Here is a 16,716-nt window from a genome sequence, read left to right as displayed (position 1 = left end):
TCGTAAAATATGTGGACTCAGATAGTTGTTGCGAGTTTGGAAGATATCAAAGGATTGGATACTGCTTACGTAGTTTAGGAACTATGTTTAAAAAAAAATCTGGCCAAATTAAATACTTATTACTAATCTGTATTGTAATTTCAGTAATATATCATTGGTTTCATCATACACATTATGAAAGTACAATCTAAGGCTGCAGTTTACGTATTTCAAAAAGTAACAAGAGGTCACTTTCCTGGAACATTTTCACTGGAGAAAAATGGGGAAAGTTTTAAATTTATCTCTATATATATATATATATAAATGAAAGTCACTATGTTTGTGATTTAATAATTCTTGAACTGCGAGACCGATCTCGATCAAATTTTCCACATAGATAAGGTTTGGGACTCGGGTGTTTTTTTATAAATGTACTTTGAAGGTGCATCTTAGGGGAGGGGGAGGGGAGATATTTAAAATGATCGAAGATAAGTTATATTAGTATCGAATGCATAGTTTTTGGGGCCGCTGAGATGAACAGTGACACTTCCGATGCTGTTTAAATTCAAATTCAGCCCCTAAACTTAGGGGAGGAGGAGATAATTAAAAATGATCGAAAATGACTTATATTAGTGTCGAACGCATAGTTTTTGGGGTCGCTGAGATGAACAGTGACACTTCCAATGCCGTTTAAATCCAAATTCAGCCGACATTAGTACTTTCTGTGCAAGATAAAACTTACTCCCCGCGTGCGAAGAATAGATATTCTACCAGTATTTCATACAAATCTAAAAAGCTTTAAAAAAATCACATGTAAAGACAATTTAAGTTCAAGTGGTCATTCGTCTTTTGTGTTATTTTGTATATTTCTATTTGGTAAACGTCAATTAGAATCATATTTCAATTTTAATTTGTATTGTGTTAAGATAGTTAAATTACTAAAAAATATTTTTTTGAGAATTGTTATTTTGTCTAATCAGATTCTACATTAATTTATTTTCATGAACTCTGTCGCATAACCAGTGTTGTTTGATAAAAATTAATCACTGAAGTCATTAAAATAGGAAAAATAAAAATCTAGCTAAGTTTTAGCTAAGTTAACTTACAGAAATGAGACCTTCAAAAAATATTTACTAATATTTTTTTGAATGTAATTCAAGTTTTGCCTGAAACACAAAAATATAGTCAACGACCACCGAAAAATGAATTGTTTTGAGATCATCATGGTCAAAAATAAGGAACAGTAAGACGGTTTTCTTTTCATCGTAGAAATTAATGTCAAACTCTGTTGCTGTAGGGTCCAACGTTTATAGCTAGGACCTTCATGTTTTTACTTGCGCTCTTTCTGCGTATGTTATCAGTAAGCGAGTTGTACTCTTGAAGCTAAATAAAGGAACTAGAAATAGAGTTTGACATACATTAATTTTAAAAATGCAATTCACATACCAGCATTTATAGCACATTTTTGTTTGGAAATTACAATAACGCTGACAAAAATGTGCGAATAATACAGGGTGACCCACATGAAAGTAGCCCAGCCGGGTCTACTTTTATACTGTAATACTTGTGATGAGCAAATAATTGTGTGCAATTCTCTGAGTTTTTATGGCTGACTTTGGTGAGCCGTTCCTATGTCAAGCTCTTCAGCGATATTAAGTTGGTGCGCAGCGCAATGTATTCTTCAGCCAAAATTCCTTGCAGGTTCAGTTCTGGTAAACAAGTCGCGTCGAGAAGGTGGTATTTTCTGTGTAGCAGCGTGTGTGAACAAGGTCAATTAAAACCACGCAATAGACCTTCACTGCCACGCACCCAGGAACCTGCAAAAAGCTGTGTTCAGGACCTGGATCAAAATGGCGTCAAACAGGGTCTGTAGCGAATGTGAGTAGGCGGAAACGAAATGTCCCGACACCAGAGGTCGCCCGTAATATTCCACAACAGATAACACGAAGCCCACAAATGTCTACCTGGAAACTATACTATCATGTTGTGTTAGAACAACATGTCAGTATATGCTGAAAATCTCAGACTGAATTCATGCCGAATACAGAAATGGAAAGTGTTGGACATACAGGTAAACATGTTGCGTACTCCAATTGGTTACTGACAATGGTTGCGGACGGATGTTGGGACACACTGTTTCCTATATGTCGGACAAAAAATGGTTCATTTATCATTACGTGAATGCACAGAAAACGCGGTACTGTTCTGCCGAAAATCTATGTATTCTGCATGAAACATCCGTCTACGACCAAAAAATTGGTATTTGATGCGTAGTTTCAGAGACACGTAAAGTGAATGCAGGTTCTTTGAATCAACAGTGAATATTGAAAATTATCGTGGATTTTTGCAACAATTTTACGACAAACTGACACCATAAGAAAGACTATACTGCTACTTCCAACAAAGTAACAGTAACAAGCCTCATTTCGAACGAATCCCCGTCGGTGCATGAACTGTTTACAGAAGAGCGTACAGAAGCAAGGGGTTCTGACCCTCTCAGGAAAGGAGAAGGTGTATACAAATAGCCCCCCCCCCTGGCTACACTGTAACAAAACCCACCTATCCAATCCGGAGCTTCATCCGTGGAGAGATACAGGCGGTGTTATCCAATATGTTGCGACATGCATAAAAGTGTCCAGATGTTTACGGAGGACAATTTCAGCATCTCTTGTAACACGCAGGTATGCAAGTGGTTCCGACTCTTTCGCAAAACAGTTCTTATACTGTGATTGATTGTACGTTACAATGAACTCAATTTGTGGGTTCGTGAACAATATTATGGAGTTTTGAATAAATGGAGTTGTAAATGAGGCACAATTTAAGTTAAATACAACAAAGGAATCGACATAATTGCGGGTATTGTGCTTCAGAAAATTCTAATGTCAAGTCCGTTCGAATAGGACTATGCGTTTTTAAATGTACTCTCACAAGTTGCAACGCTGTTGTACTTTTAAAAACCAATAAATAAATGAATAAAACACTGAAAGTGTGTAGGACACGAATATCAAACAAGGAAATTGTTTGACATAGTCCAAAATACCACGAAACTAACAGTGCTGGCAACCCAACATAAAGTTCTTCGGCCAGCGTGGAAGAACCAGGTTCAATTCCTGGTGAATGCTCATGTGGTTCAGATCCAACATTAAGTTGTAAGTCCACATCTCCTATAGCCTCGCTGTTGAACGAGACCTTAAACTCAAATTTCATCCATCCATTAAAACATAGGGGGCGGGGGAAATCCAAATTAAATCGACCAATGATGGTTGCTGTTAATTTTTTATTTATTAGTTTATTAATTTTTTTTACCTAAGTTTGTACCACATTCAGGGAATTGAAAACGGGTATTCATTTATTTTTTAGCCGCGCACGTTTTGTCGTAGCGGCCATTTCGTATAGGCGCCTGAGCGTATTTTGAACTTTTCAGAGGATTTCGTTAAACGCTGTAACTTTTTAGGTTTTAAAGATAATGAGTTCAAACCAAAACCATATGAAAGTTAATGAAATGGACAACACTCTGTGTTTTGTGTACACTGAGACACTTCAGAACGTCGAAAGAAAAAGCTCTGAACATTGCGGTTGGAAACCTAGAAATGGCCATTTTAGAATGTACATTTTGAAATAAAATAAATGAGACTCACCTTCAATTTTTTGTCTACAAAGAGACTAGATAGCAGACAACATCCCAAACAAGTTTCAGATTTGAGAACCATATACTTAATGTTGGGGAAATTTTTAAACATTGCAAACTTTCGAAAATCGTGTATTTTCACCATCAAATATCTCAGGAAGGACATAAGTGAAAAATCTCAAATTTGCACAAAATAGATAATAGTTGTTCAGTAACAAGTCGGTAAAATTGCATTACTGAAACTTGAGTGGTTTCTGAGTTATAAGTTTCTTCTTCACTGGGACTTAATATCATGAAGCGCCATGAGGAGTGGATATAAACGTTGTAGCAAAAGTCAAAATAACACGACAGTAATGTTTAATGGGTAAAGTATGCATAATTTATGAATCATATCTTGTACAAAAAACGAAACGCCTATGTTATTTCTTTTCTGCCTATAGCGCTGCTGTTAAGACATCAGTGAGGTAAACAGTTGACTAATTTGTGTACAGAGTTCGGCACTGATATTGAAAGTACGACCTGTAAGAATTGTAAACCCTGTGGGTGTGCGTTTCCGGAGAACCTTAGTGATTGACGCCCTCACACTTTGTCATTCGAAGATAGTTTAAAAAAGGTTCTTGGGCCATGGGGATGGAAAAAGTTAATAAAAATATCGTTATTTTCCTGACTGTCTTTAATTTTCCAAATCCACCATTTCTCGTCGTAAATACAGACTTCGTTATCATTAGATGCAAATGACAACATGCTATGTTCTTCATAATATCTGATTTGTGTTTGCGTCAGAGGTATAAATCTAAGATATGATCTGGCAATGATAATTCTTTCACAAGTAGCAAATCTCGAATTTCTTGCTGTTTGACAGCGCTTCTTCTGATGAAACATAGATAAATTGTATGTCTGAGATACTATCAACACAAAACCTGTACATCTGTTGAGTTGTTAAAATCGGGAATTTCACATCACTGTAACAACTTGTAACTCAAAAACCACTCAAGTCTCAGTGATGCAATTTTACTCACTTGTTACTGCCCAACCATCGTCTACTTTGTGCAAATTTGATATTTTTCACTTGTGTCCTTCCTGAGATATTTAATGGTGAAAATACACGATTTTCGAAAATTCGCAATGTTTAAAAATTTCCAGAAAATTAAGCATATGGTTCTCAGATGGCTCAGTCACCACCGAGCCGAACTAAGAAGTAAGCCGAGGCAACAGCTCACCTAACTAAGCCGGCTTGAGCCCTCGGCTCAGTTGGGCAGACCTGAATGGAGCCGATGGCTCAGCTGAGCCGAGCCGAACGGAGCCAGTGGCTCATCTCACCCGAGCCGGCTCAAGCCGATGGCTAACCTGAGCCGAGCCAATGTCTCACTCCAATCGAGCCTGCTCGAGCTGTTGGCTCAGTCGGACCGAGTCGACCCAAGCCAGTTGACCTCACTACCCTGCAAATTCCTACAAAAAATTAAGCGGACTCCAAATTATCGGTAACGAATCTCAAATTTCGTCAGCTTCTTACGCTATCACCACGGAAAATTATGAATTAAGATACTTAACAAATTTTTAACCGTGAAAATACAGGGTGGGTTTTAGGGAAGAAAATAAAACAATTCTTTTAAATCAATACAATATATTATTAATTAAATATATTACTATAAGAATAAAGAACACAAAACTTGGTTGTTTCTTACTGGTCATCCACTCCAGCATAATGGTCACTGAAAGAAAAGATACAGAATATGGAATTAAAAATAGATGACAAAAATGTACTTAAAATATTTACAGAAATAATTATTATTAGCACTTATGTGCAGAAATTAATTTTTAATTTTAAGTTCCACAGTTATGGTCTGTAGGGACGAATAATAAATGTTCAGTTTACTGTCCCACGATTATGTTCTGTAAGGATGGATAATAAACTCTTGGTTTAATGCCCCACTGTTATGTCCTGTAGGGACGGATAATAAATTCTTGGTTTAATGCCCCACCGTTATGTCCTGTAGGGACGGATAATATATTTTTGGTTTAATGCCTCACGGCTATGCCCTGTAGGGACAGGTAATAAAACCTTAGCTTTATGTCTCGTGGATATGCCTTGCAAGGACAAATAAAAAATCTTTTGAAGCAACCTCAATGTATAGGGTACCATTCAATAAATATATAAAAACCTTCTCGAGTATAGAATGAAATTTCCACGCATCAGTTTACGGTAGAGAGGAGAGTAAATAATAGTTTAAATGAAATCAATTCTTTCAGTTCTACATCCCACGGTTATGCCGTGTAGGCTAAAGGAGATGGTGATGATGAGAAATGAATTGAATGACGGGATGAAGAAAGTGAGAGGAAACAGGAGAACCCCGAGAAAATCCACGCACACGATTACCCACCACAAAACCACTGGCGTGAACTAGAATCGACCCAGGGACCCCACGCACCAGAGCTGAATACTCTACCACTGAGCCATCGCGGCCCAATAGTTTATATAGAGTTTGATTGCATAGGTGATTTGCGCTTCAGTGGAAAGTCTTCAGAGAACTCACATAAGTAAAAAATGAAACAGCTAAAAGAAGATTTATTTAATATTCTATAATATATAAGGTATTTTTTTCTATAGCGTTAAAGAAAGAAGAAGAAGAAAGAATCTGACAACTTATTTCCAAGAACGCCATGAGATTATCCTCCTACTACCTGCTACATGAAATCATGATTTTGAGAACGCCAACTTAACACCCAAATTAAGTTAAATATACAACCATTTTTTTTATTACTTCAAGTACAACTAGCTATGATGACTTATTATAGGAGAAATTACGAATTACATTTCTGGTCTTTCGGCATCAAATGGCCATTTTAACCCGTCATGTATGTGGGAGGACGTCCCACGGCGATCACTCTACCTGGAGAAGTGGGGAAAGAAGAAATGGGGAAGAAAGAAAGGGATTTTGGACCTTTACGTTACGTACATTCCGTCATTTATCTAGTGTGAAAGAGGAAAACCTTTCTAGAGATGACTGGCCTCAAAAGGCATTTTACACCATTCTAATCGACTATTTCCAGCGGGAACCGAACTACTCTACGCGGAACCATTATGACTTATAATACAAAAATTAAGACATTACATAATGTTTTCCTTTAGCTTTCCAGTATTTTTTTTATGAATATAACTTTCCTCAAGAGCCGCCATTACCACAAATTAAGAAAATTTCATATATTACATTCCTAAACTAACTGCATCTTCCTACGTCAATTGAAGGGTAAGGGGAAAAAACAAGGAATGTCCATGTGTGTGCTTTATTGAGTGTTTTGTCCTATCTGTTGGTGACTTTTAGTACCTTTTGACAGTATAGGCCATGCATGCCTAAATGTCGAAATGTCCATGTAAAACGGGGCAAAAGATTTGACTACCCTATTCTTTATTACGCGGTTTACAATATAAAAACGCCGTTTTCTCGAAAATCCAGTTTTGTGACATTCCTCTTTTTTTTCCCTTACCCTTCAATTGTGAAATTGTGATCTTTTCCTTCCCTTACTCTTTTTCCTTCCATTGTACATTTCACAACGTCTCCAAAGATACAGTTCTCTTTCAAACAATATCCTTAACGATTTCGTCTCCTCTTCTAATTATATCCATTTTTCCTTTACTATTTTCTAGAACTTTTTCTTTAGTTTTCCGATCAATTCTCTCTTTTTTTCTTTCTTTCTTCGTACCCATTTTGCAATTTTTCAAAGTGGTTTTATATCGCTTTCCCGTTTCGTCTACATTTCCGGCTCATAGAGTAAAACACGAGCCTTTGAAAACCAATAAATATATGTTTCTTCTTCCTCCCCATTTTTACCCTCGTTGTTCTTTCAAGTTCCAACTTTATATTCTCATTAATAACACTACGTACGCACCGTGAAAAAAAAAACGGATAGCAATGGGAATAAAAGCAATTACGAAGAAGAGATCTCTTCGAATGAAAGTGAAAAGGCTGATAAAGTATTTCGTGTGGAGCATTGTATTTTGTGAGGTAGAAATATGAACACTATGCAAAAGCAATTTTAAAAAAGACTGGATGCTTTCGAAATATTGGTATGGAGATGAATGCAAAGTATTAGCTGGGTAAGCCTATGGTCACAGTGGATCCGACTTTCGCCGATTTTTTAGTCTGATATACTCTGACATCGGTGATATAAACAAATGCACTGAGAGAAGTGTACGTGGTCAGACAGGCGCCGACATGGTCTGGCGACTACGGCCGACTTCTACCGACCACCGAGCAGAAACAAATTTTCTTTTTGTCGTCAGACTACGCCAGACTAGCGGGTGGTTTACAACTCATCGCAGGTATTAAGGCTCTCATTTACATGTTACAGCAAGTCGTTCTTCTGCTGATATACATTTTCGAAAATTACTTTGCTTCTCTATGCGTCCTCGGATCTTCTGTAAGATGTGCCAAAATGTATCCTTTTTCATTCTGAAGTACTGAAAATACTTCTGTGGCTGCTCCACCAACTTTGGAAATAGCGTGTCAAACTCGCCATATTTCTCTCTTTCTTGAAAAATAGTATTTACATATTCGCTTCTATCTTACTCTAAAAGTAATATTTTAACAGAGGATTTTCTAATAGCAGCAATTCCTCGACCATATTGTATCCCGCAAGAAGACAGACTGACGACGGATCGGTTGCAGTGTGACCAAGCAGTCGGCAGACGCGGTCGGCCGTAATCGCCAGAGTGAAAAATCAGATGCACTGTGAACGTAGGCTTACGCGGAAAACGAACGAAGAACTGTTAAGAATACTAAGGGAGTAAAGGGTAAGAGATAAGGGTTGGGGCATTAGGTCAGAAGGAGTTTGATTTCATTTGATTAGAATTTAGTGCTCCTTTCAGCAGCGAGGCTATATGAGGCATGGACCTACAGCTTAACGTGGGATCCAAACATGAGCTCCCGTCGGAATTGAACCCGGGTCTACTGCAACCGAAAAGGCGCGTACGCCTACCACATAACTATGACGATGCTCGACAAGGAATAGCATCATGAGAATGTCCTAGAAGGTACAGTGGCAGGAAGAAGAGGGAGGGGCGAAACAGGATACAGTTGATGACCATTATTAAAACTTAAAATTCCTAAGCGAAGATTGAAGAGGTTAGCTGAAGAACGTGGTGAATGGTAGCATCTAAGTTTGCGGTAAGTGACTTACCAATAATGGGAGAATATCTTTGATGATTAATATCGTCAACCAATCAACTGTTTTACTGCTCTGTTCGTCTTCGGTATTTGACACAAATCGCTTCATTGCAACCACAAGTTAAGTTTAGGAGTAATACGAGGGTAATTCGGAAGTTAATCCCTGGATGCTAGTAATAGTGGGTACAGTGCCCCCCGTTCTTATATCATTCCAACTGTGTTATTGAGAGCATCGTATACATCGCGTATGCTGTGTTATAACATCATAAAATGTGCGCAGTGGAAAATCCGAGGATACCTGAAGTGATAAAAATTTCTTCGGGCAAAAAATCTCAGCTGCAAACATTCATTGTGGACTGTGTGCCAAACATGGCTTAATTATTATGAGCGAAGGTGCTTGCTGATCAGTTTTTTAAAGCGGAAAGAATAGACATTCATGATGAACCGAGGTGTGGTAGGCTCTCCGTAGTTAGTAAATTATCTCCTCAAGAAAACTGACAACAAAGCATGTGTGAATGAGTAATGTGATTGAGTATTATCATGTTTTCACTCACATGAAGTACGTTGGGACACAACATTTCCCTGACGACAAAGATATTTAAAATGTTGTGACAAGTTGGTTGAAATTTAAAGGCGGCCGAGTTTTAAGTGATTTGTAAGTTGATGAAATGTTAAGACAAATGTTTGAATTTACGTGGCGACTATGTTGAAAAACTACGGGACAGATTAACTAAAGATGCCAGTAAAAAGAAATGAATTATGTGCTTATTATTAATATTATTTATACAACTGAACAGACGTTACTTTTCGAGTTACCCTTGTAGGAAAACTATAAACTTACCTATTTTACGTACTATAAGACACACATTAATTTTTAAGCATTTTTTGGCGATTTAAGCAATTTTGTAATGGCGGGGCGCAAGGGCGTCCATCAGGGGGGCAAGGTGGGGCGCTCTCCCCCCCAGAAGAAATTGTACTTCAGAATATCGAAAATCCAATAGAATTTTTACATTAGTTACAGCAAAATTTGAAACTATTTTTGAAACGTCGCTAATACTTGCCCCCCCTTGGAAACCACAACATGGGCACCCTTGGCGGGGCGGGAGGGAGACAGTGTTAGCAAGCTTGTGAATCCACGCCACACATGGTCGTCGCATCGGCACTGCTGCTGCCAGTTGAATCCAATGTTGCCAGATAGAGATAGGTTTCCCGCGACATCGAATATATGACCATTTTTAAGACTGGCGGGAATTTCAAATTAAACACTGGGCATTTTAATATTAATTTTGAGTATAAGTCGCGCCTGAGTTTTGGAGGCAATTTTTCAAATAAGAAAGTGTGTCTTATATTCCGTAAAATACGCTACGTATTTCCACATTAACTAAAGATTAATGCACAAAAAGATTATTAATAATAAAGATTTTTTAATTACCCTTGCCACCTGCTTAATTTCATAGAAGCAGCAGTTTCTTTACATTTGTACGCTAATGATTGTCGAATACTGGATCGATCAGCCTCAGGAAAACACTGCGTCACGTAACCTGAAATTAATGAATTAATTATAAATAAGCAACTTTCCGAGCAATTAAATTCTATATAAACTATAGAAGTTAGATTGCTATGATTGAAAAACAACATGCTACAGTTAGATTCTTCAGTTTTAACTTGATATCATTCTGGGAACTTCTGCATTCCAGAACGAAAGAACATACAGGAACAAGACGCTGCAAATATTCCTGTTTAAAATCATAGGGCAAACTACATTAGTTCTCAGTTTATGCCACTTTTAAAAGGCCGAATAGGACAGCGATACGTGGTGGATGACCACATCAAGTAGTCCCTTGCAAAACCTATCATAGGTCCAGTTCAACCGTTACAAGGAGTAACTATTTCACCAACCAATAGAATGAGAGAAGGGTATATTTAATTTACATCTCTTAAGTGTACGGTATTGTAGGTTTCTTGTATTTATTTTTATTTGTTTTCTCTTACTTTTAATGTCACTTTTCGTTGTTATTCGACCAGTGTCGATATTGTTGTTATAATCCTAGTAATAGTGTTTGCAAAGTTTGGCAACTTTGTTTTCAAATTTTATCTCCTTCACTTAAGTAAAAAAAAGAAGAAGAAGAAGAAGAACTTTTCATTATGCTTTCGTACTAATTTCACGATCCATTGATTAATATTTATTTATGTCTTTTGGCATCAGAGGAAAACCTAACTTCCATTTATCTTTTTGAAAAAAAAAATATTACAAACTGTAATTTCAACAGGACAGAATTTGACTTACATAACCTGGTACTTTAATACATGTATACAAATATGTACAGTAATATATAATTTTATTTTTAAACTAAACTTAAAACGTACCTCTCGTGACTATTTTGCGGAAAAGTATTAAATACATACCTCAATAACTCGGCAATAAAATAATATTTTCCATTGTATAAGATTTGCTTTTAACACACTTAAATCTGATTTAAACGACCCGCTAAGCAAAACAATATGTTCACTGTAAATATATATATATATATATATATATATATATATATATATATATATATATATATATATATATATATATATATATATATATATATATATATATATATATATAAACCCGTGTAACAGTTTCACCAACTATCCACTTTGGCTTAATATGAGATGGTCTGTTGAAGCCAAAGTGGATAGTTGACGAAACTGTAACACGTATGTAGTTTTTTAATGTGAATATATTGTTTTGCTCAGCAAATAGTTTAAATCAGTAAAATAAGCTTACACATGGCTCTGTTTTTTGATCGTTTTAGATGCGGCACCTAACATTAGCAACTAACATCTTGAAGATGCAAATATCCTCATTTGCCAATGCCACCAACCTCCTGACCAATCAATTGCTAATTCTTACAACTTCTGCTACTAATACAAATACCTATCTCATTGGATATTAAACGACTTCGACTTTTAAATTGCCAAGATCCGATGAATTATGATGTTCTTTCCGCATCAAATGGCAAGATTGGTAGAATCCGATCCACAAACGCAGGATTTTTAAAGTCAACATGCGTTTATTGCAATAGATAATGTATTCATATACGTAGGGCTATACGCAAGAACATGTATATACAAGGTGATCCATAAATGTATCCTTATTCTTTATATATTGCATTCGAATGTTATGTTGTATTACTTATTTATGTGTTATACTAATATTGGTTATACCACTGCATAATTACCGTCACATTTGTTTTTGTTTTTGTTTTTGTTTTAGGAGTGTTACATGAACAAGATGGAGGTATGGCTATGTATTTCTCACCGCGTTCGGATTGCACCTAAAATTGGAGTATGCCAGTCGCCAGTAATCATACAGCGATGGTGGAAGAGGATTTTTAAAAAAAGAAAAAAAAAGACGCGATACTTAGGGATGCGCACGAGACGAGTCGAGACAGGATTTTCCTGAAGAAAATTCGAGTCGAGACACTGCTCTTCCAATAGTGAAATATACATTTTTCGAGTCGATATCACTTTTACAGCACATTTTCGAGACGAGACAGCCACAAATCTTGTCTCGTGCGCATCCCTAGCGACACTGAATGTGAAAAAAATTCAGAGATTTCACGCGAATTCTATGCGTACAGGTATGGTTACTCAGCAGAAGCAGAGCGGACGTCCGAGGACCGAGGATACTTCTCACAGGAGAAACTACATAAAGCTACTGCTTCTGCATCGTTTGTGAAAAGTTCGAAGAAATCCCTGAAGCAATACCAATGGAAATCTAGTTTGTCAGAACCCGAAAATAGTGTACGCCACAAAATCACATGATTTGGAAGCCGTTAACACGGGAGAATATGGTAACGTGCCAGGCTATATACTGCAATGGCTTGTCCTGAAATTTTAAACCTGCCAGCAAAAATGTATTGCTGAAATGCTGGTGATTCCGTTGAAATCTAGAACGACAAGATCCATGCTATTTACATTCTATCAGTGGACGCAGCTATTGTACATAAGTTGGACAAAAGTATACAAATTTAAAATAGTGATATAATATGTGTTTATCAGATCACATTGTACATCTTAACAACGATTACTACAAAAAAAAAAAAAAAAAAAACTCCGTTGCAGCATTAGATTGACATCAGGGTAAAATAGAGTATACTTTCCGTGTTCGAAAAAATATATATTGAGAGCAAAAACTTACTCATTAAGGCCATGACTCTTCTTCTATCTAATGCAGGTTTGACGAAATTTGGTGCTTTACTAGACCTCTGGCCAGTTACTGAGCAAGTTGCTAACTCCATAGGAGTGAACAGCAAAGACGCTAGGCTCCTCGTTAGTTTCTTGTAATCACTTCTTTTGATTTGAGAGAGCTTCTCCTTCTCAACATATACTCCGTCGCCAATCATAATCTGTAGTAAGACAAATAAGTTATAATCATTTTGTGAACAACCCTAATATAACTAATATATTCTTTACATGGTATATACAGGGTGGCTCAAAAGTAGGTATACAGTCCCGTACTGATAGCTCACTGTATTTTTATTGTTATCAAACAGGTAGACCTAGTTTGTTTATCATTTGTTCTTAACGTCTTTTTACTTGTAACTTACGTCCGGAACAGTCGAATCGAATAAATCCATAAACTAGAATGTTATAGTTGATCAATGCAAGGGTCTATACCTACTTTTGGGCCACCCTGTACATAAATGTAAGTTTTTTTTCAATACATGCTGTTGGACGTTTCTTATAAATAAAACTCTTATAATTAGTAAAAGGACAATGTCTAGTACAATACATACAGACAGTATAAACAAAAGCTTTTTCAGAATTTGCTCCCATCGTAGTCGTGTTGTAATACCCGCCTGTAGAACACTTGAGGATGTGTTACTATCTCAGAAGGTCTCATGTTCAAATTTTGCAAATAGAGTAAGGTGAGGTTATTACCACACTTTATCAAATGAAACGAATAATTGACTTTTATTTGAGCTCAATCAATGCACTTTATTGCGCCTTGACTGGTTCAAATGGGAAGGCAAAGTCTGCTCTGCCCTAACACTTAAAATTGTTTTCTTAAAATGTGTGTTGAGGTGAAAATAGCACTTTTCTGTTGATATTGCAATATTTCCTCATATTTGTAAACATCATCATGTACTTCCCCACGTCGATCATCAATCAGCCAACAGAAACCACCTACGAAGAAGTACGAAGGACACGAAGAACCACGAAGAACTCCTACAACCCCTCCAGAAGCTCTCTCTCCAAAGGGCGGATATAAGAGAATACGTCAAGGTCAAGAAGATGTCCGATGCAGTTGTTCATTCCTGCTTTCTCTTCGCACTGCTTTGGCCAGGAGAGGCTCCCTAACCTTACCTCTGCGCTGCTCGGAAAGAGGCTCCTATTCTATTTTCGCGCTACACTGCTGGGCACTGTACCTTATCTTCGTGCTGCACTGGGCAGGAGACACCAACCCACCTCCGCGCTGCTTCGGGCAGGTCCAACTTCTTACAGAAAAGAACTATTGCATAGATGAAACTAAACATTTGAAGCATGTTATTTGTACAAAACTTTTTGTAATAAGAGGAAAGAAACGAACCCGTGAGTAGTCTCTACCATCACATTACAATATTTTGCCAATGACAAATGGCTAGAGGACTAACAGGCCTACAAAAGGTGAAAATTTTAAATGACATATTTCTTGTGTAGTGTACTCAACCTGATGTATTCAGTATATATACCCATTTTTCTTACCGTATTTGAGGCCTACAAACATACATTTGCAATAAAACTTTTGTTTATACACGGTATAATCTATCTCAATTTAAAAGAAAACAATAATGGCCACTACAGTTTTATTGGCACTATTATCGAGACTTTGGATAACATATTTATCAACTTGGACTCCATCTTACCGGTAGTTTGTGGTATAATAGTGTACATCTCAGTTTTCAGATACCTCCCCCCCCCCAAAAAAAATATCCAGGATAATCAAGATTGTGGTCAACACTGAATGTGCCTCCAACATCAAACATCTCATATATTGGCTAAGAATTGTAAGAAAGAAACAAGCCAGTTTGGAGCTGAGAAAGAACCGTACTGATAAAATTTCAAGGAACCAATTGAATAGGGCACGAAAATGTTTTGACTGGTGTTACTATATATCATCTGTGAAAACTAAAACAGTTAACAGAGGACCACTGTGCATGGAAGCTTCTTAATTTGTGCACAAGTGGCCTCCTAGTGAAGGACAGACATTCATCCACGATCTTTCATCCGACATTTTCATGTATCTTTATGTTGCATTTAATACGGTAGAAAACAAGTATGTTTCTTTCACAATAGAGTTGCAATAGAGGGATCGGACGGTGAATCCGTATCAAAAAGCAATTACTATACCTCTCACTGATTTTGTTGTGGAGATCAATACTGAAGCCGGAATTAGTAATATATTTTTACCACTTCCGATTTTAGTAAAGTGATATGGTTATTTTTTATTTACATGCTGAATAGAATTTTTTTAAAAAAAGCTTGTCCTATGTGTCACCATTTTTGTTCTATAGTGATCAACGTTGAAAGCGGAAATAGCTTATTTCTAAAACTCCTGGTTTTAATATAGGTTAAAGGATGAGATGAGACCTATTCTTGGGGCTGAATCTATTTTAAAACACACACACACACACTTTTAGAATCTCTTAGACTTCTTGTTCTGATTCCTGTCGACAGACACACGAACATAGCCGTTCTGTACCACTTCCAATACTTGTGCATAGTATAGTTGGAAAGCCTAGCACTTACTACAGTCCATTAGATACAACTTGTCCCTTCTGACAGTTGCGTTCCTCTATTTTTTAGTTCCTGCACGTGGTCATAACAAACAGCCAAGAAGAACTCTTCTATGGCAACAGCACGTTCAGCCAATTATAGTGGCTCATTTCTCTCGTTCTACAATGGTAAACATTCCACCCTTTCCGCACATTGCCAATTTGAATATAAACAAATGCACAGTGTTTTAGTCTAATGTCGACTTGAGTAGTGGACCTGCTGGTTATTGAGAGCATTCTTTTTAGTTCTCTTTTCTGTCATTGAATTTTATAAAATTGAGATTTACTTGCAGTGAATAATTTCGTGTTTCAATACCCGACGCAAAAGCTGGCAACACAGCATTGAGCACCACGTGCACGCAGAGAGTTGTCAGAAGGAACAAGTAGTATCAATTACAGTATAATATAATTTGGCGATCTAGATGATGGGTCCTAGGTCTTCACCTGAAGATATAAAACTTCAATTGTGATTATGAAAGAATGAAAGAAAGACCTGTTCGTGATACAAGATGGGTCACATACAAGTAGCCTAGCTTAAAAATACCGGGTACTGGCCGAAAGAATAGGAAAATGTCATCATTGGCTTATCTGCATGTTACAAGAGAGATGTAGCTGAATGTGACCCCGTTTATCGTCAAGAAACTTCTGCGTACCTCGCAGCATATTGGTTGACACCGCCTGTAGCTCTTTACTAGTGATACCCAAGATGATATGGGTAATGTTTTGCTGTAATTCAACCAGGGATTGGGTGTTATTTGCATAGATCTTTTAGTTTTAAGCTTCCCCAGAGATAAAATTCACAGGAGAATAAGTCCGGGGAACGAGGGAGCCACAATCCCTTGCTTACTGTGCACTCTTGATACGATTTGTTTACCGGAACTGTACAGGCAGAGCATTTTGGAGTCACGCCAGTGCCACATCGCGGCGTCAGACAGAAACAAACCCTGCAAGGAGCTGAACAACTGCGCATTGCGTGGCACATCGACGTTTACCACAATTACTCAAGAGAATTTCACGGAATTATTTGCTCGCCTCTGGTAATATCCGGCCAGGCTACTTTTATTTATGTGGGCCACATCAAGGGGTAAAAGTGAGGGGGAACGCCGGCGGACACCGTTCCCCCACTTCCTAAAAA

The 16,716-nt window shown here is 37.3% G+C and overlaps 1 protein-coding gene across 11 annotated transcripts in view; it reads right to left on the bottom strand.

Annotated features, from left to right (window-relative positions):
* Positions 1-16,716, bottom strand: part of LOC145675518 (uncharacterized) — a 290,842-nt gene that overhangs the window by 74,461 nt on the left and 199,665 nt on the right. For 3 of the 11 annotated variants that reach the window (XM_081745974.1, XM_081745976.1, XM_081745975.1), the window contains exons 8-10: positions 12,965-13,172; positions 10,205-10,313; positions 5,212-5,319 (exon numbers count right to left, since the gene is read on the bottom strand). The exons of 6 other annotated variants lie outside the window; for them this stretch is intronic. In XM_081745974.1, coding sequence (XP_081602100.1) covers positions 5,289-5,319; positions 10,205-10,313; positions 12,965-13,172 — 348 coding nt within the window. In that variant the 3' untranslated portion in view covers positions 5,212-5,288. Of the gene's footprint in view, positions 1-5,211; positions 5,320-10,204; positions 10,314-12,964; positions 13,173-16,716 lie in introns of those variants that run through there. 2 more of the 11 variants (XM_081745989.1, XM_081745991.1) reach the window with 2 other exon arrangements.

Source organism: Thermobia domestica, chromosome 18 (assembly GCF_964235325.1).
Source record: "Thermobia domestica chromosome 18, izTheDome1.hap1.1, whole genome shotgun sequence".
Classification (NCBI taxonomy): domain Eukaryota; kingdom Metazoa; phylum Arthropoda; class Insecta; order Zygentoma; family Lepismatidae; genus Thermobia; species Thermobia domestica.
This window is presented reverse-complemented; position numbering and strand designations above follow the sequence as displayed.